This window comes from Athene noctua, chromosome 13 (assembly GCF_965140245.1).
Source record: "Athene noctua chromosome 13, bAthNoc1.hap1.1, whole genome shotgun sequence".
Classification (NCBI taxonomy): Eukaryota; Metazoa; Chordata; class Aves; order Strigiformes; family Strigidae; genus Athene; species Athene noctua.
In genome coordinates, this window is record NC_134049.1 from 23,055,690 (window position 1) to 23,082,065 (window position 26,376).

At 49.0% G+C, this 26,376-nt stretch overlaps 1 protein-coding gene across 9 annotated transcripts in view; it reads left to right on the forward strand.

The window, feature by feature from the left end:
• The window catches only part of CPEB1 (cytoplasmic polyadenylation element binding protein 1), a 42,288-nt gene that overhangs the window by 240 nt on the left and 15,672 nt on the right, over window positions 1–26,376 (forward strand). For 4 of the 9 annotated variants that reach the window (XM_074916794.1, XM_074916795.1, XM_074916798.1 and 1 more), the window contains exons 2-3: window positions 5,471–5,672; window positions 15,540–15,728. In XM_074916794.1, the coding sequence (XP_074772895.1) occupies window positions 5,471–5,672; window positions 15,540–15,728 (391 nt within the window). Of the gene's footprint in view, window positions 1–5,470; window positions 5,673–11,555; window positions 11,612–15,071; window positions 15,276–15,539; window positions 15,729–26,376 lie in introns of those variants that run through there. The other 5 variants (XM_074916796.1, XM_074916797.1, XM_074916802.1 and 2 more) reach the window with 4 other exon arrangements.

A 26,376-nucleotide genomic window follows, 5' to 3' on the forward strand; every position in this document is an offset into this window, starting at 1 on the left:
GGAGGAGGGGGCGGGGGGAAGCCGCGCTGAGGCGGTTTCCCGCCCTTTCTCGGTGCGTGGCGGCGGAGCGGGACGGGATCCCCTCCTCCCCTCAGGGGCCTGGCCTGGGGGGACCCCGAGCGCGGAGCTTAGCCCTCTCTCGGCACCCCCCTTCCCCCACATGAGGCTGGGCCCTGTTGCTAAGTGAAGCCCGGAGGCCCGGTGGCTGCCCCCGAGGGAGCAGGGCACTCTGAGGGAGCCCCACTTCAGGGAACTCATCAACTGGGCTGTGCTTCCCTCAGGGACGGAGCCACTGCTGCAGGAAGCTCAGTGGTCCTAGTGCAGTGGGGAAGCAGTTCCTGTGGGTGCCCTCATCCCTGGTTATTTGGGGGGTGAAGTTGAGCTGGAGGTGCCGAGTTCTGGTTCATGGTGGTGGGGTGTGTTTAGGCTTGACTGGGTACTCATGGTCTTGTCTGGTAGCAAGTGGCAGTAGTTCTGAGTGCTTCTAAACTTTTTTAGCGTACAAAGTAAAGGGAGCTGCTATTTTACTCTTAAACCAGGTGACTGCAAGCTCCCTGTAGCAAGACTGGCTTTTGTTAGTGACCCAGGAGACTTAGTCCCTAACTATGCTATATGGGCAAAGGCAAGAGACAGGTCTGAAAAACAAGTTCTTTTACCCTTCAGTATTCCCCAGCTAAAACCAATTAGTGCTCTTTACTGCTGCTTTCACAACTGGCTAGCCATGTGTCCTAGCACCTGGAGCATTGGTGAGGGGCTCCAGTAGAGTGGTGCAAGGGGTGGGAATTTTGTTTTGTGAGCAGCTGCAGGATCCTGTTGCTTTGCTGCAGTTTATCTCAACTGGAACAAGCTCCCTAAACCAATTAAAAACCTTATTCTGCCTTGATAATGTGCTCAAACAGGCTGCTGTGATACTGCTTGTTTCCAAAGCTGCTTGAGTGATAGCTTCAAAACGTTTTGTTTAAAAAAAAAAAAAGTAGGTGCATTGACAGGGAAACTTCTTTAAAAGCAGGAGTTTTGGCAAAATTGATGGTATTCTGAAGTCAGTGCTCCCCTGTAAGATAACATCATCAAAATCCCTTCCAGTTTTGATTCCAGCTAGGTGTATTCAAGACCCTCTGCATACAGTAAACCCTGGGTGAGCTGCTTAAGCTCAGTCTTGCTCATGGTGAGAGATAATGCAGCCTAGCCTAATGCTGTTTGGGATGAGTTGGTGTGTGACCTTGTTGCTTTGTTAGTGGTGTTGCTTGGTAGGAACAGTTACATCAATACTATACATTGGTGTAGCTGACTTCAGCTTGGGAAGCAAAACATACCAGCAAAAAAGAACTTTGAGCTGCCTTTGATCAAAGCCTGGAACCATCTTCTCTTTATGTTGAGTTTGACACCCTTTTAACAGCATCTTCAATTTTGTCTCAGGATTCAAGGCCCTCTTGGCTGTAGCTACAGTGCTGAGAACCCCTTCAGGCATTGGCATGGTGCTGCCCCAGTGGGATTTCTGCAAAGGACGTAAAAAGCAAAGGCTGAATTGTAGCTGAGGTGGATGAGCCTTGTCTGCTCCGTGTCCCCAGGAGCTAATGCACATCTTGGCCATAGTGGCAGCTGGGCTGTGTTTAATGACTTCCCTAAGGATTAGGGTATCCTAATCCTGTGCCAGTGCTGTTGTGATGCTGCAGGTTCTGCCTAGTCCTGGGATTTCATTATCTGTAGGTTCCTGCAGGCGTGTCTGTCTCAGGGCTGTTGAGGTGCCTTCATTTCCACTTACCCTGGACATCTTTGGTGGCTATTACTGCACAAGTGCATGTTGTTCCTCTGACTGAGCTGCTGCAGGTTGTGCATGTGTCTGTGGAGCGGGCCCTCCTGCAGGTAAACTGCTGGCTGCAGACATGGGGTTTGCTGGGGCTGATGGGATGGGAACTCCAGAGACCTCACAGCTGCTGTGCTTCAGCTGCTGGCTTCTCAATGCAGAGCCGGCAAACGAGAGCTCTCTACCATGGTGGTAAGGCTCACTGGTTGTCTTTCTGCTACTCTGAGGGAGGGGAAACTCCTCATGATATCAAATCAAGCCTGGTACTCCTTTTCTCACTCTGGTGTGTTTTGTTTGGAGTGTTGGAGGTGTCTGGAGCTGGATTGTGCCCTCCTTGAGACTTCAGAGCATGCTGGGGATGTATCTTCATGCTTGGACATGGGGTTTTGGCTGTGTTTCACTGAGCCAGGATATGATGGTCTGTACTCGTGTCTGAGTTTCACCTTGCAGTGTCTTTGTGTGCAGTGCTTCATGGGTCTGTGTTCCAGATCTACCACAGTGATTTAACCTGAAGCGTCTAAATTGTTTGCTCTGTGGCACTGTGTGCCTGCTGCAGGGAACTGAATTGCCTTTTTCATTTGTTTCTGATCTAGGAAGATCCCTAGAAGTTCTCAGCCCTTAAATGGAGCCTGGGTGTCTCACCAGGCATCAGGAAAGTCTGGTTGACTCCTGGTGACTTTAAATGACCTGTCAGCTGGATTGCGCTTCTTGTATCGACTTGTTCATCTAGTGGCTGCACTGATAAAATGGTGTGTCGTCCTCTGGATTGGCACTGTGTGCTGCAGCAGGTGGAACCGGCTGAGAACGGCCATTGTTGGGTCACTGGTTACGCCCCAGTGTTTCACACTGTGCCTGGTTACTGTTGGCGCCTGCAGAAGAAGGACCCACCAGTGCTCCTGGACTGGTGTCTTGGTGGAAGCAGAGGGGAGGGCTTCCAGAGAAGCCTGAACAGGCAGTATGTGTTTAACTATTGCAAAATCCTTTGTGATGCAGCACTGAAAGCTAATCCTAGCTGGGCTCGAGTGCTCCTTGGCTTGTCTTGGCTTGGGGATGTGAGAGCGGAGCAGGTTCTGGAGGATGCAGCCTCAGGCATGGTATTTCCCTGTGCTTTGGTATTTACTCGGAGACTAAAAGATATGGGCGTGTTCTCCAGCTACATGTTTGCAAACTCTTTCCACTGGACTATCCGAGCTGCTGAAGTGTTTGGGCCCTGTGTGCTTCGGAGACCTGTAGAGCTCTTCTCAAAGGAGTATCTCTGGCATAGGGAAGGTGAGCTTTACTGGAGGAAGGTATAGAGACATGAGCTGCTTCCTACAAGGGGTTGGATGCCAGCTCCTGTATCCAGGATGCTTGCAGTATCTCTAGGATATCCTTGACAGTCTTAAGGTTAAAAGCTCTGTAAGTGGAAGGAATTTTTGTGGAAATGCTTGGCTGTACTCTTACTGTTTTTCAGTTTTCTTGTTTCCTTGTTTATAGCAGGACTGGTGCTGCCAGTTGTGGGAAGCATCAGATACTAAATGAGCAGGAACGGGTCAGGCATTTGGTTGCTGCTTGAGTTTATTTTTGTCTTGCTAGCACAAACTCCTAGGGAAAAGCTTTTTCCTCCTGCTGTAAGTGGTTCTTTAGCAGTAACAGGAGTAGAATATGGAGTTTCACACTTGTGCCAAAGCAGCCTGATGTGGCACTTTTTATTAAAGATGACTGGCAATACTTTCTTAAACTGAGCTTCTGTACTCCTCAGCTGCTTTTTATAAAGATGACTTAAAGCTTGCTCTGCCTGTTTCCCCTTGCCTGAAGCTTGCTTTCAACCCTACCTGTTTTAGTCTTGGCTTGTAAATGCTCCTGCATTGTGCCTGTAGAACCCCAGGACCTTATGTGGGGGTGGGCTGAGCCTTTCATAAACAAAGATCCGGGACCCCAGCGCTGAGTAGATGCCAATAGCCTTAAACAGGCTGAAATCTTGTGTTGATTGTTCAGGTCCTGCCTGGAGGTGTTGTGCGAGTTGACAACTCAGTAGCCTGTTCCTGCTGCTTCCAGGACAGTTCTCCTTGCTTTTAGCTAAATGGTGGGGGGGAAGCTGTCATGTGTGGAGAAAACTATTGGCTCATATGTTGCAGCAATAAAACTGCTCCTAATGACAAGGTGAGGGGCGAAATGCAAGTCCTCTGCTCCTGCTGGGATAAAGTTCCTGTGTCTGTGTGAAATTCAGTTTAGGCCTGCCTTCTGCCACAGGCCACATACTGGAAAGATCAGTAAGGGATGGCTTGAAAGTAAAAACAGCTTGGCACTCCAGGCCTGCTAGTGAGTGAAGCAGGAGGGGTACTGTGGGGGAAGTCAGGCCCAAAGCTCTTGTGGGAATGCATCCAAAAGGTAGATGTATTAAATGTCTCCTTGACAAGTACAAATGGCCCAATTTAGAGCTATAGGCTTCTGTGTCCTAGAGTAGCAGGGGCTTGTTCGCCAGCCTTGCTGCAATTCAGTCTTTGAATTTGGCTCTAACTCGATTTGCTTAATGGCAAGGATTCTGCTCTGAAGGCCAAGACTGGCAAGGTTGTGCCTTCCTGCTCTTTTCTTTAATGTGGGTCTTAATTGATAGCGATACATTTGCTCAGCATGTTCAGGAGCAGAGTTCTGCTGCAGTGGCTTTTGGGTGGCAGGAAGACCTGCCCTCAGCCCAGAAATACTGGTTAGAGATTAAGTTTAGTGGCTTCCAGATTGGCAGAGGCTTGAATGTTGTGCAGCTGCATCAAAACAAGCCTGGATGTGAAAGTGGCTTGCAAGCAGAGCTGGGAGAATCTCAGCTGCTCCTGCCAGTTCTCTGGACCTGCACCAGGAAGCAGGAGATTTGAACTTTTTCTCATGCAGAGGAAGCTTTACAAGACCTTTGGCTTGTTTAAGTTGGTCTCTGGTCCCAAAACCTTGATTCTGGTAAATCGATGCCTGTGGAGTGCTGTGCTAAAGCAGTTGGTTTGGGGTAACCTCCCTTTCTAGCCAGGAGTTGCTGCCTAAAGGAAAGATCAGGATTTAATTCTATGCCTTTCTGAGGGTGACCTCAGGATTTGGGGCTCTGTTTGATTAGCTGGGAAGCCATGTTTTTTCTGCAAGTCTTGTTTTCTGAAGTGATTGTGTGGCTGCTGAGTCGAGCTGTTCCAAGGTGTTGTTCAGAGCTCCCAACCATGGGTGGTGAGGTGAGCCTTACTCCCTTCTGCTGTGCACAGGAGGTTTCTCATGGTGGCTGACTTGACTATGAGCAACTCACTTGTCCCCCAGTGTCAGGAGGCTGATTCTGGGCAGAAGGTGCAACGCCCCTGTTAATCAGATCTCTGCTTTAGTCTTGTGACATGCTGGAGAAAAGCAGCAGGGAGCTTGTGTTAGCAACCAAAGTGGTTGGGTGCTGTGGCTGTTAGTCTAAAGCTCGTCCCAACTGTGGGGTGCTGGTACCTGTTCGTGACTAGGGCAGTCCTGGTCTGATGTGCTGTGCTGACAAATTGTTGACCCATTTGCTTAACTGTTTCTTTAATGCCGAGAACTGTACTTGAGTGTTGCTAAGACCTGGAGCTAAAGCTAATGTGAGTATTGGAGGAAATCCAGACTTTCCACAATGTGTTGAAAGCCAAGCAGTGAGTACTAGCCTGCTTGACACTAATACTTGTTCTTTTTTACCAGAAAGAAGATACTGGGAGGAGCACAAAAGACTGCTGGGATAGCCCAGACGCCCCTGCACTTTCCACTTGCAGCAATGCAGATATATTCCGCCGAATAAATGCAATGTTGGACAACTCGTTGGATTTCAGTGGAGTCTGCACCACGCCTGTCACAAAAAGCAAACGTGACATCCTGCCAGGTGATGTGTTTGGCTGGGTTCGAGGTGAGCTTGAGGATCCGGGGCTGGTGGAAGGGCAGAGTTGCGTAGTGGGACCTGGCAAATGTGTGGTGGTGGTAATCCTTGGTGTGGTAGCTGGTGATCAGAGATGCTTAGTCAGGATTTGTGCTGTTTTGGTACCAGGGTCTTCATTTGTGTGTCTGAAATGGATAACCCAGTTGTTCCCTGGTGGTGTGGAGGTGCCAGGGAAGTCTTGCTTGTCCCTGTGATGCTGTGGATCACTCTGTGGGCAGGACATGAGCTCTCACTGCCTGACCTGCCAGCTTCTGGTGTAGATCGTTCCAGCAGACTCCTTTACAGTCTGCCTTCCTGGAGGCAGGATTAATTTGTTAGGTGTTAGTATGGCTGATCTGCTGCATATCTTAAAAATGCAAAAGAATTTTGAATAGCTGTGTTTGCTACCAGTCAGTTAGTTGTGTATTAAGGGACACCGAAGCAGTACAGGCAGGTGAAGACTTTTCTTGCAAAGCAAACTTGGGATTATGAAATCAGTGCTGCAAATTCTTGGTTCCTGTAGGCTGAGGGGAGTGGGTATATTCTGCCATTTTGCACTTGATCACCTCAAAACAGAAGGCTCCATGCCAAAGCAAAGATGTTGGGTCTGATCTTATTTTTATATAAGTGAAGGACATGCTTTTGTCACTTTACAGTAGGCAAGATCTGCTAGTAAATGTACCTGACGGATGCTTGATGTTCCTCTTGCCAGTGCACTTCTGTGCAATGGTACTTGTGCCAAGGATTGGGGCACTTGAGATTGCTGCTGTTCCTCCAGCCTCTGAATTATAGGGTCAATAAACACATCGGCCATTATTAGAAACAAACTGACCCTCTGGACTTGTCCCAAAACAAAGTGGGAAGTAAAGGGAAAAACTTTACCAGCTGGTGACCTTGTGGGCTCCTGCAGGCAGAGGAGCTTTCTCTGCAGTCACTTGGAGACAGGGTTGTCTTGTGTTCATGGATAATCTGATGGGTTTTAATCAAATGGCTGTAAAAAAAAAAAAGCTGCGAATGGGTGTCTGGGCATCCTATGGGACTGTTTGATGCTTGTGCAGTGCAACTTTGTTCTAGACTAGCAAAATGACTGCTACCAGATGACTTCCAGTGCAGCTTAATCTCCCGGGTATTTGAAGGGCTTAGCACTGTGGAGCAGGGGCTGATCTGGCCATGTGATCCTTTGCTGGCACTGCAGAAATACCAGAGGAAGTGAATCGTTTGCTTCGAGGTAGGGATCTATAGCCAGCATTGCTTGAAACGTGCCTAGTAAAACGGATATGCTGGCTACTCTGAGCATAGTGAATATTAACTAATTCAGGTCAGTGGTGTGGTTAGTGGTGCATTTTTAGAGATGTGCTGTTGTACTGAGCTGTTAAAGACTTTTTTTTGTCCCTTGGCACAGTGGTAGTTATCTGATTCTTGATCTGAAGTGTAAGGGAGAAATAAACCTAAGTATTTTCTTTATTTCCTTACAATGAGTTCATGAAAGAGTTGTTTCTGGCTGCCTTGTTGAAATCTTAGCTATAGCCCTTCATATTCCATTTATAATTTGGAATGGGAATGTTGCCTAATTAAGTTTCAGCTTCCTTGCCAAAGTTAACTTAGTTGATAAAGCAACTGTGCCTGCCCACTAGAGCAGATCCATCCTGTGAAGATATGGGTTAGTTTTGGTTTTAGGTCTGGGCTTAGAGGTGGCACATCAATTTTAATTTGCAGTACTGTCTTCCAGATGATTAAAGTGCTTCTGAGGGACTGGGGTATTCATCTGGCAATGAAATGAACCTGCTTACTGACCTACTGCATGTAAATCTCTGCTTGGTCTGTCAGTTACTGTGGTATTTCTTGTGGATGTCTGGAGCAGAAGGTCTTGCCTGGTGTGGAGCTCCTGAGAAGTGGTACTTTGATTGGGAACTGGGTAAATTTCCCTTCAGTGGTGTTAAACTGTGCTTGTGTTTCAGGCTATCATTGAATAACTGCTATGGAAGACCTTGTAGGACAAGTGCAGTGGGACTTCCATGTAAAAAAGGAGGCTTCCTCTGGCAAGTGTTACTTCTGCTGCAGGGCAACCAGAGTTGTGCTTTTTGGAACATCCTAAGCAGCTTTTCTTGTTCTGGTGTAGCAGTTGAGGCCAGTCTCACATGTGAGTGCTGGTTGCTAGCACAGCCACCTGTGCAGCATGGAGTCTCTGCTCAGCATTAGTTAAACTGACAGGAGGCTTTTAGTTTGTATCAAATCCCTTGTGCAGTGTCACAAATGCTTGTGATGGTATGAGGGCAGGGTTTGCTTGCTTCCCAAAGGATGCTAGGCACTGCTGAGTGAGGGCTAGAAAGTGGCTACCTTGGGTGCCCTGACCATTCAGGCTAATGGAAGCATGTGATCTTTTGGAAGGTGCCTCTGGGTTGTACAAGAGACTGGTAATGGAGTACAACCTGAGCTACCCTGGCCAGGCCAGCAGTTATCAGCTGTAAATGTGGATGAGTCAGCATCTGCCAGTGCATAGGCAGTTCAAAGTTATTAGTCTACTTGCAGTCCCAGTCTTGTTTTGTTAGTGTCAGTCAGGACCTCTCAGCAGGTAATGAAGGCCTGAATGCAGCAGTTCTGCAAGCTTCCTTCTGTCTCTGGATCAGAAAGGTGCATAAGCTGCTTCTGTTTAATGTGTTGCTAATGAGCATCTTCTCCATGAAGAAGTTGGCACTGTCAGCAAGGTTGTGAATCCTAGGACAGCTGTGATTGGCAAATGGGGAGGTGCTTCAGCACTTGGACCCTGGCCTAGGTTGTGGCTGTCTCTTGCAGAAATTCATACCTGCTGGCTGTGAGGCTGAGCAGCTGATTACTAAAATTCAGACTAGAAAGCAACTAACTGCTCCCTGTGCTGGGCAGATGGTCTAGAGCCTGAAGCTGGCTCTGGGAGCTGTTTGCCATGCCTTGGAGTGAACAAGACAAGGCTCTGTAGGATCAGCATCTTGCCTTCAGTAAGTCTGGCTTCTGTGTAGGTGACCAGTGGAGAAGAGACCCTTGATGCCATGTGGTGTCTTGTCACTGCTCCTAGTTAAATCACTTGCAAAGAATTCATGAGCTTCTGATGTTGTTCCTGTGCAGGAACAACTTGTAGTTAGCCTGTATTATGAAACTCATAGCTTGGGCAGTCTTTATGAGCTTGGAGATACACACTTAATGTATTAGCTCTAACAGGTGAAAGGACTGGCTTTTTACATCTTAAACTCTTCTGGTGAGAGAGCTGGAGGAAGAGATTTTTATTCCAGCAAGGGAAGTACTTGGACTTTAATCTATTCATGGTCCCTCAAGCTTTTCAGTTGTCTTCCTCAGGTCAAACTAAATTTATCCTGGATTGGACTTGTGTTTAAAAAGCTCCTTTCAGCATTAAGAGGATCACACGTGGTAAAGGGACAGCAGAAGTTTGTGGCCTTTCACTAATGCTATTGGGGAAACACGTGTGGAGACACCTTACTCGATGAAATGAGGTGCACAGCAAGGTGGTACTGAGAAGAGATCAGCACAGCAGCAGGCTGAGCAGTGTGAGAGAACGAGCTTATTCAGCAGTCCTGGCTCTGACACAGTTGGAGAGTTATCCAGATCTGGGCAGAGCTGTGTGACAGAAGGGACTGCCACTGGAGATTTAGCTTGCCATACCTAATGTTAAATCTCTGTAAAGATCAGTTTGCAGTTAATGATTATCCTTGGTGAACTTAGTTGCCTTGTCAAAACGATCTGAGTTGTCAGGCCCAGCCTGATGACTGCAGTGGTTCATGGGTGCTTGCTCCAGGAGTTCCCCAACCTAGGCATAGGTTGCTAGCCCAAACTGAAGGGGACAGTGCAACAGTGTGGTGAAAGCTGTAATTGTAGAACCTGTCTGGTAGCTTCTGGGGCGGGATTGGATGGTGCTTCAAAACACCTGCCTTTCAGGCTGATTCACTCCTCCGAAGAACGGCAAAACTTCCTCAGCAAGGTTGTGTGTAGTGCAGACATTAAGCTTTAGAGGCTTTTGGTGTCATGCTGGGAGATGGGAGAGAGAATGTGGCCTTGATAGAGGCAGTAGTCACCATGTCCTACCGGCTCAACTCCTGCAGTGCTGCTGGAGTGCAGCCTGTCCTTGGGCAACTGCTTCACAGGGAATGTGATTCTCAGCTCCCAAACTTAAAGCTGATCTGCATGTTCATCACCAGTCTGGATAAGAATGTGAGCAAAGCCAGTTTCTTAAGGCAGCAGGTGGTTTGTTTGCCAGGCTTTAAAGCTGGGCCTTGCTGGGTGGAAGGTGCTGGTACCAGCTTTGGTTCAAAAACCTAAGCCAGCTTTTGAAATCATCATCCTGTTCTGTAGGCGCAACTTCCAGCTTAAGTAGTAAGTGAGTAAAGCTCCCTCTTCAGCTCTTGCATGTTCATTTACTCACCTGTCTAAGCTGACTGGCTTCAACTGAAGGTAATGCTGACTTAAAACAAATGGATTTTAGGTACCCCAAATATCCCAGCAGCATTGATTTCATTAAGCTCTGCTCATTTAACTGAGACAAAGCAGCCATTATTTTGCTACAAGTTGAGTCCATTGTGTGAAGAAATGGGAGATGCTTAAATGACTTCCTGTGGGTAGGAGTGGCTTAAGGTGCCAAGTTCAGTGTAATGGCTGTTAGTTGTGCCCCGTCAGGTCCTAATGATTCTCAGTGGCTGCTTTATTTAAGGAAAACTGAAGCACAAATGCAAACCCAGAGTAGCTGATGACTAAACTGGCTTCCTGTTTGGTCTCAACTGCAGTCAATTAATGACCTATCACTTGTTTAGCCACCCTAAAAGTCCTCTCCGGTATTATAATGTAAATTCCTCTGTTCTTCACTGCCCTGCAGCCATAAGGAAACATGCCAGACAGTGCTAGGTGCAGCTGACCAGGTGTGTGTGGTCTTGGATGAGGGGACAGAATGCTCTAAGATGGACTCGAAATGTAGTGCTGCTTGCCTGGAGTTCGTGGGGTTAACAGGGTGCCTGAGGCACAGCAAAGCTGTTAGCAGGAGCTCACCTGGAGCTTGTCCCACGTAATTGCTATATGCCAGGTATATGCATCCAGAATAGTGAAATTCAACACCTGTGCCCCTGCACCTACTGCCTTTGGTTTTGGCCTTTATATTTCAAGTGTTGTGTTAACAGGTCTTTGTCTATGTGGGCACAATGCTTTTCTGTACTGGAAGGTAGTTCTAGTAAATTGGTTTCTTCATCACATCTGCAAATGGGAGCATTTCATGGTGTTCTGCAGAGAGCAGGGACTTGAGCTGTTGCACTCTGCAGCTGTTGCGAATTGGATGGTATTGCTGAAGATCCAGCAGGTTTCCTGATGTACTCTGTCATTCTGCTTTTGTGCTGTAATCCTGTGGCAGTCTCTCACTATTACTTTGGAAGAGGTAGGTAGAGCAGCAAGAAAGACTAGTTGCAATGCCCTCTGTTAGTTTCTTAAATAGCTGCTTGCCAGCTGTTCAAGTGTTTGTGGTTGTTGGAATAAGGCAGACTCCTTCATCTGGCTGTGAAACAGGTCATGTGGCAGCAAATGTTTCCACTTGAGCAACTTTTCAGATTACAGGGAAGATGCTTAGTTATGTATCAGGAAAACCTCCTGTAACTAGTAGGTTTATGCCTAACAAGAGCTTTCCTAAGCCCCTGATGATCCCCAGTGTACCTTAGGAATACAGTTGGCTCATCTTCTAAAAGCTTTCACTTGTGTGCAAAATGTATTTGAGAAGCTTAACTTTCAGGGATGCAATTCCTAGCCTTTGAAACTGGAGATGTAAAGAGGTGTGAGGCAAACCAATGGTTTTGCTGTGAGCTGCCTTCACATTTGTGATCCCAGGGCTGCAGAAATGCTGGCCTTGTCCCTTGCTTCTCCAGATTTTGTTTGGAAGTTCAGCCTTGGTCAGAGCTCTAGTCCACAAGGTAGGTTGCACACAGAGGTGAGTCTGGTTCCGTCAGTGAACAGCACTTATATCTGAGTTGTGCTTATGTTTCCCCTGCTCTGTACACTTTGGCCTTTTTTGTAGAGGGGCCTCCCCAATGCTCAGGTTCTGCTAGAAATTACCATGTGGGAGCAAAGGGAGACCTCTTCATGATGGCAGAGGTGGTAGGAGTGGGACCTAGCTTGTTTGGCTCATGTTTGCTTGCCTATTCTGTTGCTGCCTTTATCTGGATTTTTCTCAGTTTTCGAGCTTGAAAACCCATTTGCTGGATTTTTAGCTGGCTTTGCAGTGGCCTAGGTCTGGAAGACTCAAACATCTGAGCATCATTGTGCTTGAATGAAGTGTTACCTTTCAAGACTAAGTCTGGCAAAGAGATGCTGTTGCTACGGGATGGGGACTGAATAATGTTCAGCTCTCCCCACACTACCTTAACCCGCCTGCCACAAACTGCCTGTGGATCGCAGCTCCTGGTGCCAGTCCCTGCTTGTCTTTTCCACACAGGCTTAGGCTGTAATTTTCTAAATATTTTCCTGTTTCAAATGCCTGGTTGGTGCAGCCATGCTGCATACCAGATTGGGGGAATGAGCCAGGCTTAAAACTAACTCCCTGTGCCTTGGTTTTAACCAGATCAGCTCCCCAGCCCAGCTTCCTGTGTGGAAAACTCATTTGCTAAACTGGTGTGAGGAGGGAGTGCTGGGTGGGGTCAAGTGACTGGGGCTGCAGCTTGTGTAAACTGTCTGGTCTGGGAGGGTTTAACTGCAGGTTAAGGGCTGACCTGTGTGGAGATGCTTACTTTAAGAAGCCTTTGAAATGTCTTAAATGTGGTGCTAACATCTGAAGTCTGAAAAATGCAGCTTGCTGTCCAGGTGGTGGGGTGGAAAGTTGTTGAACCTGTGCTGCAGTGCACCCTGGCTCCAGGGATCTCCTGGACAGACGGGTAGACATCATCCAGGAGAGCTGCCTGCTCTGAGACTGGCATGGGAGTGTTTTATTAAGGACTTTCTTCTCATGATGCTGTTGAAATCAAACCTAACCGGCTCAGGAGGCGGGAGCTCAGTCTCTCCCAGACACTCGGGCATGAGCCCAGCAGAACACAGCTCCCTCTGCCAGGATGGTTGGCTTCCAGTGGCAACTCCAGGGAAAAATCCAGGTTGGAAAGACTCGTGGTGGTTCTTGGGGCTTGGGAAAGTCTGCAGTGAAGCATTTGAGCTGGGTTGGGCTGTGTCAGGTTGCAAAGTGAAATTAATATTTAGTAGACATTTACTTGTGAATAACTTGAGGTTATGACTCTTTAGACTGAATTTCTGTAGGAAATTAATTCTTCCTGCCCCAGTATCCTATTAGTTTTGCCTGCCATCAACAATTGATTGCTTTGGAACAAATTTCTAGGCTCTGAATTTGAAAATAACTATGCTAGAAATCCATTTAAATTCTGTTTAAGTTGGTGACTTTCCTTGATGACCTGTATCCATCTTTCAGCATGGCTGGGAGTGTTAAAGAAGCAGGGTTGTGCTATCTGTTTGCTTCAGATGGGAAAAGGTCTAATTAAAAAATGCTGGTTTTCTAAGCAAATTCTACTCTGTGCTACAGCAGTTATAACTGAATTGCAGGGAGGTTGTCTTTAATGTAGATTGAAGTCATCAGAAGGCAACATAGATCTCTTGAACTTGAATCTGATTGGGTTCAATTAAACAAAACAGCTTATTTCCTGAAAAATGTAGATGGCTAGGGAAAATGGTGTTGGATGCTGTGGAGTGAGTGCTTCCTGTTGCTGATAAACTTGTTCCCTATTTTTCTTATTTCTTTAGTGGTGGGTTTCATCCAAGGTGTTGGATCCAGGTGGGATTCAAATTTTGCTCTCTGTTGATACTGTGTCCTTGCTTCCCAGAAGATGAAGCTTGGTGGGAATTAGTCTTGAAGATGGTGTAAAACCTAGCAAGATCCTGGTCCCCAAAGGGAAGGTAGATCCCTGGCAGTAGGAGACTGGGCTAGAGTACAGCACTTCTGCATTTTCATAAATGCAGAAATGTTACATATTCATATGGGCAAGTTATGGTTGCTGTGGGAACTGAGTTGTCTGAGCAATGTGCCTTTATCCTCTCCTCCCTACAGCTGCATTATAAATGTTTTTAGGGCCTGTCCAAAACAAGCAATCTGAAAACTATACTGGAAGAATTAATGGAGTGAAATACTCTGCTGAAGATGCAGTGTGATGCTTTTGGAGGAATATTTGATGCTGTTACAGGTGCTTGATAGTAATGTGACTGAATTGGCACTACAGCTTGTACTAGTACTACTAGGGGAGTAGAAAAAAATGTGGATGCTATCCTGGTGAAGTGCTGTGGAGGAGGCTGCAGCTGGGAAGGGGGGAGGCGGCACATTGCCAGCAGGTACGGTTTTAGCTCTCATCCCAGCTGTAGTGCTTTAGCCCCCTTGCTGTCATTTGGGAATGCTGGTGCTCCCCAGATTGCCATGGGGTGAAGGTGAGGGACCCACCTCTAGTGGCAGCAGTGGGCTGTGTCTCATGTAAGGTACCCAACTGCCACCAGCCCTTGTCAGGGCTTGGCTAGGTCACAGGCAACTGAGTGGCATGGGATGTGGCTGTGGATGTGGAAAAGGAGGCCAGGAACGCTGTCAGGCTGTCTGGGATGGCCAGGGCTGCACGTGAGGAATAACGTGACAGGCTGGAGTCACTGCAGCACCCCGCTGAAGAGCCGGGAGTGGTGTGTGTGAGGTGTACATCTGATGGCACAGTGGGAGGGTGTGGGGGCAGGGGGAGGAGGAGGCAGCTGCTGCTGCTTGGTAGCTGGCTTATAAATGCCCTCTGACTCAGATTTTGGGTAACACAGCTGAGCATCTTGTGGTTTCATCAGCCCCCAGATCCCTGCATTAAACTGGAATTCTCAGACTATGAACCTGCTGCGTTTCCTTAGGCTGTTGGCACAGGCTTAAACCAAGGCAAGAATCTGGTGTCTCCAGTACCGTAGGCTTGTGAACACCCCACAGGGGAGGGGAGGGCTGGGAAAGAGGGGGGACAGCCAGGCGAGTGGAAGGTAAACAGGACATGAAAAATTCCTCATGTGAAATGGGTCCTGCGCTCTGGCCGGTCCTCTTCTTCCTGTACCAGCACTGATGTGCCCGCTTGGGCTGGACCCAGGATCATGGGCTTCTCTCTGGGTAGCAGTGGGGTTGAAGGTTATGCTTGTTACCCAGTGGTAAACAATGCAGAGTCAGTGAGGCACGGTGGCCAAGTTGAACCAAATAGATTATGCTAGCAGAATTGCGAAGCTTTGCATTGGGCTCTGAATTGGAGCCAGCAGCTGGAGTCTGTCCAGGACTAAAGTGTTTTTGGGTTTTGTGGGTGGAGGGAGGCGGGGACAGGAGAGCTGGGTAGCACTAAAACTAACTGTCTGCTCTGTCGCTATCATCGTTGCTGGGGGGATTGCTGCCTCGAGCCTGTCGTCTGCTGTGCCGTATTGTGGAGCCCTGCTTTTGTGCTGCCTGTCTCCCTTGATTTACTGGAGCTGCACCTCTCTTCCTGCCTGCCTTGTCTTTCGGGGGAATCTTATCCTTTCTTCTTACCTTTATTTTGTAAGAGCTGATGCAGTTCTCTTGCATGGCTGAGTGACGTCACTGTCAGCACAGTAAGCATCAGCAGCCTGGTCACATGCTGACCCAGTCAGTAATGCAGACGGGATAGGAAGGTGGAGGGGCTGAGGGGGGTGGGGGGCTGGTTTCTGGACATATGGTAGCCCTCCCTTTTGGGGTGCAACTGCTAGTTGCAGAAGCCGTGGCTTCAGAGCAGCACAAGACCTCACTCGGGGTTTAACGCTTTGGAAAACTCCTTCTTTAAACAGAAAAAAGCAGCCCTGAACTCTCAAGCTTCTGTTTGTTCTCAATCTGAGCAGACTTCCAGGACTCTGAAGAAGCGGTGGCAAGCAGGATGCTTTTCCCCACGTCCACACAAGAGTCTTCCCGTGGCCTCCCAGACACCAACGATCTGTGCCTTGGCCTGCAGTCCCTCAACCTGACAGGGTGGGACAGACCCTGGAGCACCCAGGACTCTGATGCTGCAGCACAAACCAGCACACAGTCCGGTGAGTCTGCTGACGCACGCAGCAACAGTTGTTGGATTCCTTTTATTTTTGGCTGTTTTCAAGCTAATGTGGAGCGATTTGCTTGTGTAACGGGGTGCTGGCAGTAACTGATGGGGGCTTCTTGACCTGTAATGCTTGTGTAATATGGCAGTTAAGTTGGGGAGGCTGTGACTGGCTGTGCCACAGCCCCCTCTGCTCTGCTGTCAGTTCACTGCAGACAAGAAGTGCCCAGACTTTGTTTTGCTTGGTGCCGAACCACTGGTGGAGGAACAACCTCTGAGTAGAAATCCTTTCCTTGCGTTTGGAGGGAGTGGGTGGGGGGTGTGGTGTCAGGAGGCTGAACATGCTGGGTGGGAGTGAGGCTGAACTTCGTTCCAGCAGCCTGAGAAAATCCCTGGTGGCAGGTAGCTCTGCAGGCTGGGGGGTGTATGCTGGCAGAGGGACCCCCCTGCCCAACTGCAAAGGTCCAGGCAGCACCACTTGCTCTTGTGCTACGGCAGCGCTGCCTGCTGAACTCTGCCTGTGGGGTGTGGTAGGCGCAGCCGGCACCTGACTAACAACTTCAGCCGGCAGCTCGCAGGCTGGGTGGAAGACTTGGAGGGATCCTTCTCCACTCCCACGTTCAACTAGAAATAGCGGTCTGTGCCTAGCAGTGGGCTGGAGGAGATGCAGTGGAATGGCTTCTTGCTTTAACTCTTTTGGTCCAGCGTAAACCTACGTGATCAGCAGGGTGTGGGCTTGCAGCCACACACTGCTGACTGGTTTGCCCTTCCCCCTCAATCATCTCTAGTCTGGTTTTGCAGCTGGGATCAGAAGGGGAGGTTTTGGGGTGCTGGGTGCTTCCCCTGGAGTGATGCAGGGTTCAGTTAACTCTTCCAGAGACACCAGCCTTCTCTGTAAAATTGTAGGAGGAGAAAGGGGTGCTGTGTGCACAAACTTAACACATCTCCTCAGCCTGGTGATGGAGCAGGGGGGTAAAACAGAGAAGAGTTTGTTTCCCAGCCTTTGAGGGCTGTAAAAATCAGCTTCACAAATGGTGGTGTGTTCATTCAAGTATCAGTCCATGGAAAGATCTAGTGCTTTGGCAGAGTTTGTACAAGTTCAGCCTGGTTGCTACAGAAACTCATCCCTTTATAGCAGCACGCTGCTGCTTTGTTAAAAGGGTAGTGCATCTCTGCGCAGACTTGGGTGACACAGGAGGCCCCAGGCGTAAAGTTGGTGCTGACAGGAATGTAGATAGTTTGTGGGGTGGCCTGGGCAGTGAGGTTTGCCCATGTAGATGGTTGGAGGTGCAAGGTGGTGCTGTCAACCACATCTCGCATCCAGGGGATGCTACCCTTGGGATAGGAAGAGCAGGGACACAGCCCTGAATGTTGTTGCATGGGTTGTAAATCCAATTTAAAAAAACCAATCACTCGTGGGGTAGTGGAGTTTGAAATGACAGCTTCATCAGCACAGCTCACTCTAGTTTCTGTATCTAATTTCTGCAAGAGTTGGTGTGCAAGCTTGCATGTGAGCCCCAGCATAGGCACTTAAGGTCTGCTTGCAGTCAGGCTGTGGTAGCTTTATTAAGCCTTGCTCTGCTCCAGCACATGGTCCCGTGGGCTTCCCCTGGGAATACCACATACTCAGTATCTGTCCTTCTCTTGTTGCCAGCTGAAACCTTGAAGGAGGAGAGACAAATGAAAGTTACTTGTGTGCAGTGGGTGGGACAGGTGCCCGAGAGCTGTGCACTGAGCCCCTTAATGGTTGTTAGCAGACTATGGGGCACTGAACCTGTGTTGTAGGATTTTTACTGTAAAGAGTATGCTTTAAACCAGGCAACATGCATGCTGAATGGTGCTGCTGCTGTTAACCACAACACCCAGGGCTTGGTGCACATGGCGCTGCAGAACAAGGGCTGTCGCACACTGAGGCGGCTGCTCGGTGCGGATGTCCCACCTGATCCACTGTAGCTGTCTCCAGTGCTCTCTTGGCCAGCTTCCTGCCAGGCTGTGTTGGCAGAGGCGGGGACGTCTGCAGCGCTCGGGCAGGCAGGGAGCAGCGCTCAGACAAGCCTGTGCGAGGCTTTGCACCTTGCAGGTTGGGTGGTGGGGCCAAGTGGACCATGGTGGTGGGAGGGGTTTGCTGTCAAGGGTGGAGGGGCCTCTGGTTTCAAGAGGGAGATTCATCTGGAGATGATTTGAAGGTGCTCTGGTCACCTCCCTGCTCACAGAGGGTGTATCTGGTGTCAGGTGCCCCCACTGACTACAGTGCATTGTGCTGGAGCTCCTGCCTGCCGCAGAGGCCTGGGAAGAGTGGTAGAAAGGATCGAACCCTGAGCACTACCCTGGGCTCAGATGATCTGCACCCAGTGGGTGTTTGTGACAACTTGTGGTAACAGTTGCTGGAAGATGGCATGCAATAATGTCTGGAGAGGCCTGTTTCCTCACTCCTGGTATTCCACTAAGTACAGAAAGGAAGGGTGGCTAGGGTGTAAAACCAGCCCAGATGCCACTGTGCTGCTTCCACAGAGGAGCTTCTGGCTTCCAGAGGCTGTGCAGAGGGTCTAGTGTTGTATGAATGGGTGTGTCATGGTCCTGAGACCACTTTCTCCTTCTCAATCCCACCCTTCCTTCCCAGGTGTGTGGCAGCTGGGCCAGGAGTGCTCCTTGGTCTAGGCTGCTGTTACTCTCCTGCTCCAAGAGCTGTGGGGATGGTGTATGCTGGCTGGAGAAGTGAAAGGCTGGTATCTCTGCACAGCTGTTGTATTGCTTCAGCCTGTCCACGCCTCCCATGTCTGCAGAGCCTCATCTTTTCCTCCTTCACAAGGGCCCTGAAGTGGCAGTGTGGAGCTTCTTGGGAGGGCAAATCTTGTACTTCAGGAATGTCTTTTGAAAGGCTGTGAAACGCACCTCTCTGGGTGGCAGAAGAGTGTTGCCATGTCTGAAGGCTGTACAGATCTGAGGAGTTGGCAGATGCCAGTGCTTCCAGGTGGCCTAGCTGTGCTGTGATGGAAAGAGGGAGGACATGGAGAGGATGCTGCTGTATCCAGATGTTCCCAGTGGCCAGTGCTGAGGCCTGGGAGGCTGCAGCTGGCCTAGCCCCATGGGCTGGGGTCTCCGTCAGGGTGTCCTGAGAGCAGGTGAGGCTGCATCAGTGCTGGACTATCTCTAGGGGCTGAAGGATGGCGCCAAGCAGAGTTGTTGTGCTGCTGGCACCCAAGCGTTTAGAAGGTTCCAGCAGTGACTCAGCTGCACAGGCCCATGGGGAGGTGGCTGGAAGGATGGAAATGCAAAAAACCTAACAATCAAGCTAAAAATATTGCTGATGTGGTCCCCTGCAGTGCCTGTGCTTGAGTACTGATGAGCCAGGACCTTGGCTCCTGTCTGTGTAGAACCTGCCAGCATGGAGCTTTCTCGGCCTGGGAAAGACCTTTGGCTGCAAACCCTCCTGGTGTCACCTTGTGCTCCCAGGGTAGTGTCACAGCACAGTGTGGTGCAGTGGGATCAGGTGCCTGCTGCCAGCTGGGGCTGTGCTGGAGGAGGCCACAGAGCAGCAAGGCTGGTTTCTATGCTCCGATCCTCCTTATGTCCCTCTTCCCAAAGGGCTGCTGAACCCCTTGCACCTAAACAAGGTTATCTGTAACAAGTTTTCTTTCTGGGTCCAGTGCCCTAAGGCACTGTGAATGTGTGCTTAGCCCTTGAGAGTGTGCCAGATGTGCTGCCAGTCCCTGAAGCTGGTGTCTGGAGAGAGCCTTTCCGGGAGGCAGCAGCTGCTTGCAGGCTCGAGCTGCCTGCATTTATTGGCTGTAGGATTGAACTGCTGTCTCATAGCAGGAAAGGCATCTCAAAGCCACTGCTGCTACTAGATCTGTCAGGCTGGAAATACTTCAGCAAGTCCCAGAAACCTGCTCTGTGGCACAGGGAGGGGCTTTTGCAGGAAACTGGCCTTGAACACTTTCAGTCCTGCCATCCCTAGCCTGTATTTCTTGAGGCAGCATTTTCCCTTCTTTAAAGTAACCTCATAGCAGGCAGATGCTTGCATTAAGACCTTAGAGTTTGTCACTCTACAGAGGCAAGGAGGGGTTAAGAGACAGTGAGATGGGACTGCCCTTGATGGTATCCTTTACCTTCACTGCTGTATTCCTCAAGGAGCCCAAGCAAATGGGGTCTTGATCCAATTTTTGCCTGGAGAACGGGTGACAGCAGTACACAAGCGGATCTGTGTGCAGATTTTGGGTCTCCCTGGCTGGTTTTTAGCCTGCATGCCAGCTGCTTGGTCTGGCTGGTCTGTTCTGCCCTACATTGGGAGGCTGTCCCTATGTGGGACAGCAGACTTGCCCGCTGGGAAATCATCCTAAAAACAGTCTGTTAACACTAAGTTTGCAATGCTGACCTGCAAGGGTGTTTTCAAAAGCCAGCTCTCCTTCCAGAGAGGACGTTGGCCTCTCTAGGTAAGCCCAGCCTGGGCAGGTGAGGTCTTACTGTTGTTGTGTGACCCTAAAGCTGCTGGTACAGCAACAGATTTGAGCTTTTCCTTGGATCTGTCTGCTTTGAGACTGCAGCTCCAGCCTCCTCCATGCCTTCTCTGGGGTGGTTGCTGCTGTCTTATTCTCTGGCCTATGAAGTTACAGCTCCAGTTGCTCTGGTGCTGGAGAAATGGCCTGTGGTAGGGAAGCGCTGCTGAATCTTTCCAGTCCTTGGTTCTCCTGCTTCCCAGAGCACAGCAACTTCTTTCTGCAATAATCTTGAACATACTGGTTATCTGTAGTTGCTTAAAATCTGCTAGGCTAGAACTGCAGGCAGTCTGTGTGTTGCCTGGCAGATAGCTGAGGCCTCTGAGTATAAATCACTCTGAAGTCTTCAAGGTAAAAACTCGTCTCTGAAGGATTAAAGTAAAGACCTGTCGCACAGAAGGAAACACAGCTGTTGTCATGGACTCCTGGCCTTTCTTCTCAATAACAGCAGTAGGGACTTGTAAGCTGCTCCCCCAGTACAGACTGTTTTCGGGCTGTCCCCAGAAATGCAGTGTATGCAGTGGCAGGCACCTGAAAAATCCCTGCAAGTGGTAGAGTTGCTAATCAGTCTGGGGGTGGTTGGTGCTAATAAGTACAACACAGCAATCACTGGCCTTCTTTGAGCTGTTGGTTTGAGTGTTCAGCTGCAGAGCTTGAAGAAGACCCTAGACAGGCAGAGGATTTGGGTAAGGGAAGTCCCCCAGATTTCTGGTTGTTAATTTGCTGCTAGGCTAACCTTTGCTGCAGCATGGTGCCAAATGCCTTCTCTCTTGTGCCCCTCTACATGTCTGGGTCTCTTCCTGCTCCTTTACCTGCTGTCTTTTGGACAAGTGGCTTCAGAAGACAGTCACTGCCTAGGTATGCCCTCAACTCCTGTGTATTCCTGCTTGGCTGCATGAAAACCACTTTCCTCATGCTAGAGGAAGGTTTTAGAAGCTCATTCTGATGGAGAGCTTGGTATCTGGGTTCCTACAGGTGTCATCAGGGTATCCAAGAAGGATTTTTTTCCTGCTCTCTAGTGAAATGGAAGCTTCAGTTCTAGGGAGTGAGCACTTTACCCTGAGACTGGCTCAGATTCAAGCCCAAGTCTGCCTCGAAAACTCAGTAAAAGGTTCTTTCATACTTCTGATGGTATGGCTGCATATGCTGGAGCAAGGAGGCAAGACCACCTCTTGCTGGCCTCAGATCTGTACCTGAGATTCTGGCAGGCAGCTGACCAAAGACTTGCTGCTGGTGGGGATCCTGAATCTGCATGTTCTCGGTGTCCTTCACTGCCTTGAGAGGAGGACAGGCTTTCCTAGCAGCTGTGTATTAAGCCCCAGTCCTTCTGGAGCAGCCTGCCTGCTGTTCAAGGCTTAGTAGTGGAAGCACAAATATGGTGGTGGTGCCTTCTGTGTGGAGGTTAATTATAATAATACTCTAAGGAAGCAAAGCTGGGAGCTGGCTTGACTTGCATGGTCTGCTGCTTGGCGGTTGTGCTTCAGGAGTACCTGAGATGGCTTTACTAAAAGCTTTCCCCATGCTGTCTTAGCTCCTGTAGGGCTTTTTTGAGGATGCACTTGGTGTGGATGCTTAATGGACACTTGTTTCTTGCACATCTTTCTGTAAGGGCTGCTCATACTCTGTAGACTGATTTAACTGCTGGCTGGAGCCAGCCATGCTGTGGAGTGGAAAGTAGGGAGTGTGTAATAGCTGCAGACTGCACATGTAGTAGCAGTTATTTAATCCTTTACAGAATAAAACATGTATCAAATAAGTAAAACAACTATCAAAACTGAGTTTGTAATTAGTTTCTAATGGGAATTGCTCTTAATCCACCCTTTAGAGCTTCCATTTATTTTTATTTGTGCTGATTCTGTGAAATAAAAGGTGCAAATAGATGAGTAACTGTAACAGGAACCTAACCAGCATCTCTGCTTGTGTCCATCTAGAATGGAAGTGGGTCAGGGCAGCCTTCAGTCTAGTGCTGGGAATGGCTTGCAGAAGTGGGCATGTACCACCCAAACTCCTCCCCTTGACATCTGTTGGGGATGGATGCTTTACTGAAGCCTCTGGAGCAACCGTGAGGGGCTGTTGCTGCTGCCTGTGTGCTCTCTGGAGGTAATGGCAGACAAGTGTGGGTGCAAGGAAGGCACAGACTTCTCAAGCATCTGATCCTGCTCAAAGGTGTTAGAGATGCCGTGAAGAAAATGCTCTGGCACTGGCACATATCTACCCTTCAGAGACATAATGAGTGGTGCTCCACTGCCTGGTGATGCTGGTGTGTACAAATACTTTGGTCTCATGGAGCTTGCCTATAAACTTTTTGACTCAAGTTGTTGTATGAAGTGCATTCTCTTGGCTAGCTCCTGAAGTGAGTCTTGACAAGCATGTTCTCTTGGAGTTGATCATCAGAGCTGCTGTTAGATGGCTCTCAGCTGCCCCAGGTGGTTAGTAGCTTAGGCTTTTTTCCCCATTGTGATAAATACTGGATATAGTGGCAGGGTGTTTTAAGTGTGTGCAAGCTCTGGCCTGGGGTGGAGTTCATCCCCAAAACTGTGCTAGTCAAATGAGAGATGGAGTGGGTAGGCTTTCTTCCAGCCCTTGAATGGCTTGATGTCTAATCAGTGGATGGGGTGCTTGCTGGACAGAGCAGACATGGAAGGCTTTGTCTGTTGCAGCTTCATCAGTGGTAATATGGTAGCTCTCTAGAAAAGGCCCTGAATGTGTCTTTGGCTCAGTACCTTTATTACAAACCCTACAGCATGTGCAGGTCAGAGCTTCCACCTGAAGCTGGGTAGGGGAACTGCCTGAACTTCTGCATGGCTTTGGGAGCTGCTCTCCCAGTGTGCTGGGGCTCCCTGTAGCAAAAGGTGGGAGTCATGTCTGTTCTTCCCCTTCCCCAGCTCTGGTGGGACAGGCTCAGAGTTCAGCATCTGCTCCTGCCTTAGGCTTGAGTTTGTCCCTGGTGCTGTGTTATGCCTGGGCAGAGTATGCTGCCCTGGTAACCAGGCTGTGTAGCATGGTGTTGTGGGATGACCTGCCGTTGTGGTGACTCTAGGGGTAAGGCCAGCAAGCCAGCATCTTTGGCCTGTTTGTACAGCTGAAATCCTTCTAGCTGACTTCTTGTGTGGTGACTGCACGTGGGACTTCTGTAAGAGGACCTCTTAAACTCTCTGCAGTGCTCTTGACAGGCTGTCTTTTTAGGGTAGTAGGGTAATTCAGGTTGGAAGGGACCTGTTGAGGTTATCTAGCCCAACCTCCTCCTCAAAGCAGGATTGGAAAGCGGATAGAGGATAGGAAAGCTGCTGGAGGGTGGCAAAAGTAGCATAGCCCAAGGGGGCTGTAGAATCTAATTTCATGGGCTGCCTCAGTGTTCCCAGATCAAGGCTTGTTTAAATGGGCACCTCCACTGAGCTGGCTCTGAAATGATTTGCTTCCAAAAGGTGCTGTGGTCCTTGAGCTGTCACTGCTCAGATGCTGTGTGCCACCACTCTGGGGCTGAGGGCAGAGGCCTTGGGCAGGATGTCTCCAGCCTGTGCTGCATCTTTCATCTCAGCACCTTGTATCCCATGTCTCCTGGCTCACTTGCCTTGTGCATGGTCCCTTAGCTACTGGCAAAACAGCTGAATCACAGGTGATGTCTGTGCTACTGCCAGCTCAGAGGCCACTCTCAGACACAGCGGCAGCCACCATCAGTTTGAGATGGCGCAGATAAATGCCTGGCTTCCCTCCTTGTTTTCTGAGTGCAGAGGGAAGGTAAAGCAAACCCCTGAAGCTGTGATTCTGTACCTGAGGTGTGCAGGCCTCTGAAAGGTAACAGGGAACCTGCAAACATCACTGGTGGTGCTGGGTGTGCCAACCTAGTGATGAAGTGGCTTTGTGCCAGCTGAATACCTCAGTGAGGCTTGTGTGCCATTTTGCAAATAAGATTTCATTTGGGACTAAAGCCTGTCCCATACCTTCCCCTAAAGGTGCTATCCTTGATAGACCTGACACCCCACAAACTGTGATGCAGCTGAACGGTGAAAATGAGTCACTCATCCTTGTTAGCATGTAAAGTAACACATGCTGCAGAGTTTGCACCCTGGATGTTGCAGCAGATAATTGAGAGGAGTTTGGTACATAAATATAGAAGTGTTTGTTCTTGAGGCTCACAAAGCTAAAGCTTGTTGTGCAGAATTTGACCTGGATATGTTGGCTTTTAAATCTCGCTGGGTCTGATACGTGTTAAAACCTGCTGTATTCCAATGTTCTGATCTTTTTAAAGACAAACACAGTTGTGGCAGTCTTGTTTAGTGAATGCAGTTATCTGTGCACTTCTAATTCTGAATTGCATTTTAGCTGTCTTTACTGATTTGAAATTTACCTTGGGCATCTTTTCCCTTCCCAGAAATGCAGTAGTAAATTCCCTGCCTCAAGAAGCAGTGAGGCTTGTTGTCAGCCAGGTCCTACTCTCAGCACAGGAGGAGGACCTGTGCTCTCAAATGTTAATGCAATAAGCTGCTCCATGTTCCTAGTTCTACTGCTGTTTCAATTTTTCAGGGCATGCCGGGGAAGTGACTTACCATGTTAGTGCCAGAACCAAGAATAGACCTCAGGTGTCCTGACTCTAATTCTGTGGTTCAGCTGTGGGATCATGCTGCCTTTTTTATTTCCCTGCCCCCTTCTTAGCAAACCAGAAATAGCTGCCCGAATATCCTCAGTTCTTCTTTGCCCCAAATGAAGATTCTGTCAGGGCAGAGGTTCCTCTTTTGTAGTTCAGAAACAAAAAGGGCTGTGCTATAGTTCCTATTTAGATTATGGTTATTGCTGTTTTGATCACATCTGCAGTTCTGGGAGCTACTTTTCTTGAAAGTTGGCAGTTGGCTCAAGATGATGGAGACTTCTGTTGTGATTACAGCTCTGGAGAGGGTGCATGCATCTGACTTTAGGTGGCTTTTCTCCATTGGAGTAATGGGAGTCTTAATCAAATTGGGAAAACTTCAGCAGACAGAACCTCTGGAGGTATCCAACCTGCTGCTTAGATGAGCTCTGAGTGCCTTCTGCCTCTCTGGGCCCTGTCCCATGGCTGCTCTTTTTAAGAGGAATTTTGTGCCACTTCTATTGCTGCAGCTTTTCCATGTTTCTTTAGGCACCTATAAGAGCCTGCCTGTTCCCTGTATCTCCCTGTTAAGGAGTCAGTAAAGGGGGGGATCCAATGTCTGCTTTCCCTGTGCCATGCAAAGCCTGTTCCTGTACCATGTGCTGCAGCCCTACATCTGTCATCGCAGCTTCTGCTGTGCTTGGTTCAGTTGGTGTGCCCTGCCCTCCCTGTGCTGCAGCTGCAGGCGTGCTGGCTCCTCATAGGCACTGTGTGGTCCCCTGGCTGCAGGCATGAAGTGCTAAAACTTCACTTAAGATTAGTCTGGAGTATTGATCACCCCTTCCCCTGCGGTGAGCGGGTCATGCTTTAAGCAGCTCAGCACTTGTGTGTGATGGAGGGGGAAAACTCACTCTGGCAGCTTGTCTGACTGTGTCACTGCTGTAACTACAGAGATGTTAACTGTAGCTGTAGGAGGTGGTTAAGGTGCCCGTTTGCCTTTCAGACATGCAAATGTTTCTCTTGCCATGAAGTTGCTTAGTGTCTGTAGGAGGTGCTGCTTTTTGGCTGACTAAAACATTCAGCCTGCTCCCACCCCAACAGGGTAGAGTCTGGCTGGGCGGTAAAAACTGCAGACAAGCTGTTTTTCTGGAACTGCAGCAGGCTATTGTTTGGGACATCAGCCTTTTTCTTTACAAGCTTATTTGATGAATGACAAAAGAAACTGCACTGTGTTCAGTCTCCAGGGCCTCGGTCACGCTGCTTCCCTCCTCCGCCACCCTGCCTCAAATGTTCATATAGCTCCGTGGCCTCTCAGCACGGCAGGTGTCTCCAAGTGGAAGCAGAAGCACTGAAACCCATCTCTTTGGTCCTGCTTCTCTTGGTAAGAGATTTCCTTTCGATATCTTTGCCCTTGCCTCTGCAAGGAGATCAGGGCAGAAGGGTAGACTTCCAGTGTAAGTAGTAGTTGGTGGGTGAAGGAGAGGTCTTGATAGTCTGCCATCCCTTCTGTGCTGAGTAATCTCCTAGCAGACAAACTTCTGGTATCTCCTCTCTGGAGTTTGAAATGTCCCTCTGTCTAAACTTGC